The 4,340-nt window shown below is 41.4% G+C and overlaps 1 protein-coding gene across 1 annotated transcript in view; it reads right to left on the bottom strand.

Moving 5' to 3' along the window:
• Window positions 1-4,340, bottom strand: part of tmprss3 (transmembrane protease, serine 3) — a 37,626-nt gene that overhangs the window by 25,609 nt on the left and 7,677 nt on the right. Inside the window, exon 5 of the mRNA XM_015398444.1 lies at window positions 1,161-1,271. Within this exon, the coding sequence (XP_015253930.1) occupies window positions 1,161-1,271 (111 nt within the window). The remainder of the gene's footprint in view (window positions 1-1,160; window positions 1,272-4,340) is intronic.

Here is a 4,340-nt window from a genome sequence, read left to right as displayed (position 1 = left end):
CCCACTCTGAAGGCTGAATAAAAAAAAGATTGTTTACAGACCCCCAAAACGCCGGCTTCGTATGGAAAAATTTGTGCGTTTAGGCCAGGGTTCGGCTTCGTGTGGACGGGGCCTGAGACTGCCAGACAAACATGACAGCAATAAAAAATGAATGCAATGTAGAGACCTTTTTAAGACAACAATTAGCACTGCTATCTGTTCACAGAAATTTGTCGGGTGCTTAAAATTTAGGTGCATAAGGTATAGAATCCAGCAATGTTGTGAGACACATCATGGCAAGAAATAAAACAGTATGCATAGACAACTAATAATACAAAAGATTAATAAAACGATTTTTACACAAAGCTTAGAGTTTGGTAACGCAGCTTTAAGGATAAAAAAAAAAAGAATATTTAACACCTGTGCAATTTTCCGTCATCCTGAAAATGGCAATCACAAACAGGCTTAAATTATAGGTTGCCAGACTTTCATCTTTGCAAACCTATCCAGGAGTCTTTCTCAGTTCTGGTAACTTGCATTAGAAAAACTCCTGCTGTTTTAAAGCACATGGAGGACCATCATCTTATAGCCTTATTCCAATCACTCCTGAGTCAGTAGAGTGATTAGTTTGACTTGAGTTCTTTACCTAGCCATCTTAAACATGATGAGCCTGCTAATGTAATTACTTTAGAATGAGTTAAGAAGGAATTTAAAAGGTCCTTAAAAGCTGAAACTGCTTTTCTCCCCGTCTGCTCAGCATTTTTTTTCTCTTTTCACCCATCTTTTCTTTCTAAGATGATTAAAGATTACACTTGAAGTGGAGTCTTAGTGGACTCCCTACCATGGTGTGTGCTTTGGCTAAACCAGTTTTTGTCAAATAGTGTTGTTAGATTTTAAATTCATCAGAATGATCTATCTTAGGTTTCTCAGCCTAAGAGTCCTGAAGGTCTGTTCTGATCAGCTCTGTAGGATTTTACTGCCCCTTGTTAACCCCAGAAGACCCAGGTGGAGGCATCAACAATTTCTTAGATTAATGACTAATAATAATAATCAGACCTCAGTTGGTGAGAAGGGTCAACTGTCTAATCACGGTAGTAAGCAGCAAAGAGTCACTGAAGTGTACAGTACTCTCTTACTATTACTATTTACTCTTAACTGCTTTGTATTCTAGTTATTCTTACCACAGCCAAGCTCATCTTCATGGTTTTCACAGTCGAATGTTCCATCACACCGAGCCAAGGCACTGACACACTGAGATCCACAGCGAAACTTTCCCTCACAGCTTAGACCCACTGTAGGTGAAGATAAGAAAATTGTTGCCCTGTTTACAATAAAAACAGATTAACAGTTACATTTTAATCAATATATTTACGAATATAAGGGACACTAAAAATTGTAAGGCAATGGCCCCATACATTAACTTACTGAAAAAAAATTGAGCAAAACAAAATATGTAAATCAATAGAACTGTCCTCACAGAAAATGAATGTAAGTTATAATAATGTACAGTAATGACAGAATTATTAAGTGACTTTTTATCTAAAAGTAAACATATCATAGTCACAGAGGATGCCTATTAGCGACATCTCTGCAGTCGCTGTTTCTCATGTCATTAACTCACTGAACATTTCAAATAGATTAGTATGATTTGCACTGAACAGAAATATATTGCAATTAAATTCAAAATTACATTATTAATCACAAAGTGAAATGAAATGTTGCAGGAACTCAAAGGTTGTTTTTTTTTCCAGGTGTTGTAGATGTTGATACATTTAGGCAGGGAGGATCTTCTGTAGTGGTCTGTCATGCACTGAATCTGGAGAAGCCTTTGACTGAAGAAACTCTGTCGTTGTTTATATATCTGCTGAAGAGGATGTTCACTGTTGTCCATAGTAATCTTTACTTTATAAATTATTCCTTTCTGTGAAATTATCTCCAGAGGTTCTAGAGGAGTTCCCAGAGTTCTTTAAGCTTGTTGATCTTTCTTTTTTTTTGTAATTTGCTCTGATGTTGCTATGCTGTTACCCAAGCATATGATGGCAGAAGTGATCACACTCTCCATAACAGACTTATAGAGGATATTTAAATGCAGAAGGACCTAAGCTTCCTTAGGATGTCAAGGCTACCCTGTCCCTTCTTGTAGATGGCTTCGCAGTTGTTTCTCCAGCCTTGTTTTTTGTCCAAGTGTACAACAAGGTATTTATACTCCTCAACCACCTCCACTTCTTCTCACATGATTTAAACAAGATTTAACATGTTCCTGTTTCTTCTGTAATCTACAATCATCTCCCTTGTTTTGTTGACATTCAGGATCAGATGATTTTTTTTTTCTACACCACGACAAAGAGGGAAAAATAAATAGTTACAGGCTGTTTGTATATGTACAGGTTTATTGCACAGTAATTAGCAAACAAGGTTATTTCACAGTGCTAAATACCTTTTAAACAGGGGATGTATAAGTTTGTTCCTAATGGAGCTTCTTAGGTCCTCTTCAGTCTTGTGCAGAGGATGACAGGTGTTGTCCACGATGAATGCGAGCTTGGCCAACACCCTCCTCTCAAAAGTCTGATAAACTGTGGTCTGTTTATCAGGTAGTATTTGATCCAGTTGATTGTTGATGCATCCACCCGAATCTTCTGGAGTTTCTCGCAAAGTAAGACAGGCTGAATTGTGTTAAATGCAGTGGTGATGTCAAAGAACATAATGCTGTCTCTTGGTTATAAAAATGAGAGTGGGTTTGTTGAAGCAGGTGAAGGATGGCATCTTCAACTCCAACTCTAAAGACATAAGCAAACTGCAGAGGGCCCTGATAGCTCCTTATTTATTTATTAAGGTGAACCACAGAAATCTCTCACCTTCATGATATGGGATGTGAGGGCAGAAGGTCATTGAGGACTTTTGGCTGAGTCTTCTTTGATTTTGGAACAAGGCAGTTCCACATCACTGGAACTGTCTTCTACATCAGACTAAGTTTGAAGAGGTGCTGTAGAATCCCACAGCGACATGATCTTGGTACTGATGACTTGCTGTATTACTAATTTAATTCACCTAACTCTGCCCAGTTTCTCATTACCGATCATCTGATCCACCTGCTCCTGCCTCTATTTAGCCAGCCCTTTAACCAGTCATCAAGTGCTACATTTTTCTTGAGCCCTTGGTGAGAATCTTCTAGAGAGCCATATATCTACGTCTCACGAAATGTCGCATAGCTCTGAGGTCATCGAGCCCTCGACCAGCTTCCCACTCCACTCACTTTACTGCTGCGTAGGTTCCTGGTCCTGCCCAAACACCAGATCCTGAACCGGTGCCACTGGGACACACACGCTTGTCCAAGGATGAGAAGAACAAATGTCATTGGCTGAATCTGTGCCTCTACTGTCGGGGAGAGGGACACCGGGTGAGATCCTGTCTGGTAAAGAGTAGAACTCTGTTGAGCAGTACCTGACTCTCAGCTTCCCCAGATCTCCAGCTTCCATGTTCCCAGTTTGTTAATTTCAGGACTCAACCCTTCAACCCTTTTGCATCCATGGACTCTTTAATGGTGCATAGTGAAGACCTATTTCCCTTCCTGCCACCTCCTTCTGTTTCCTGTCAGCCAGCGCCAAAGGTGGTGACCTGAGAAACTCATGCTTTGTCTTGGTGTCAAGGCGGACCACCCTACTGACTTTTTCCTTGAATTAGTGTTATTTTGTCTTATGACTTTATCCCTATGTCCAGACCCCTCCTACCACCTAGTTTGCTTTGATGTTTGGACTTCTGCCTTCTTCTCTGACCTCCACCTGCCTATACTTGAACCCTTGATGGGAGTCTTCTGGCAAGTATAGTGTTTTCTGATTGCCTGATCCTGACCCATTCTGCCTTTGGACCTCTGAGCCTGCTTGTTCCTGTTCTGATCTGTTTGCCTGACCTGTCTTTGGATTCCTGCTGGAATTTGCCCATTCACTGAACACGGAACTGCTTCCTGACACCAACCTTCGGTACCTCTTCGGATCTCTGATCTTCTGGCTGGGAAGATCTCCTTAACCTCTTCAAGACTGACTTTTGGTTTCGCCCTCTGGGTCATCTTGCCTTCCTCTATCTGCTTGGATCTGATCTCCTGCCAGTTCTGCAGTCTTCAATGCTTCAGTATCTGAAACTCTCTGAGCATTGTTCGCTGCATCGTGTGGGCAGCCGTCCAGCTGGAATCCACCTCTTTCTCTGGGCACGGACTGAACTTTGTCAGGATCCCAGTTTTTGTGTTCGTCTGTTTGTCTTGTCTTTTGTGTTTCTCCCTTCCACCGCCAGGAGGTGCCTGGCTCCGGTTCACCTCCTCACACACCTGCAAGCTGTTGCCTCATCACCGGACTGCTCTTAAGCTGCTG

The sequence above is a fragment of the Cyprinodon variegatus genome, unplaced genomic scaffold (assembly GCF_000732505.1).
Source record: "Cyprinodon variegatus isolate N-32 unplaced genomic scaffold, C_variegatus-1.0 Scaffold935, whole genome shotgun sequence".
In the NCBI taxonomy this organism is placed as follows: domain Eukaryota; kingdom Metazoa; phylum Chordata; class Actinopteri; order Cyprinodontiformes; family Cyprinodontidae; genus Cyprinodon; species Cyprinodon variegatus.
Note: the sequence above shows the minus strand (reverse complement) of the source record. Positions and strands in the feature narration are given on the sequence as shown.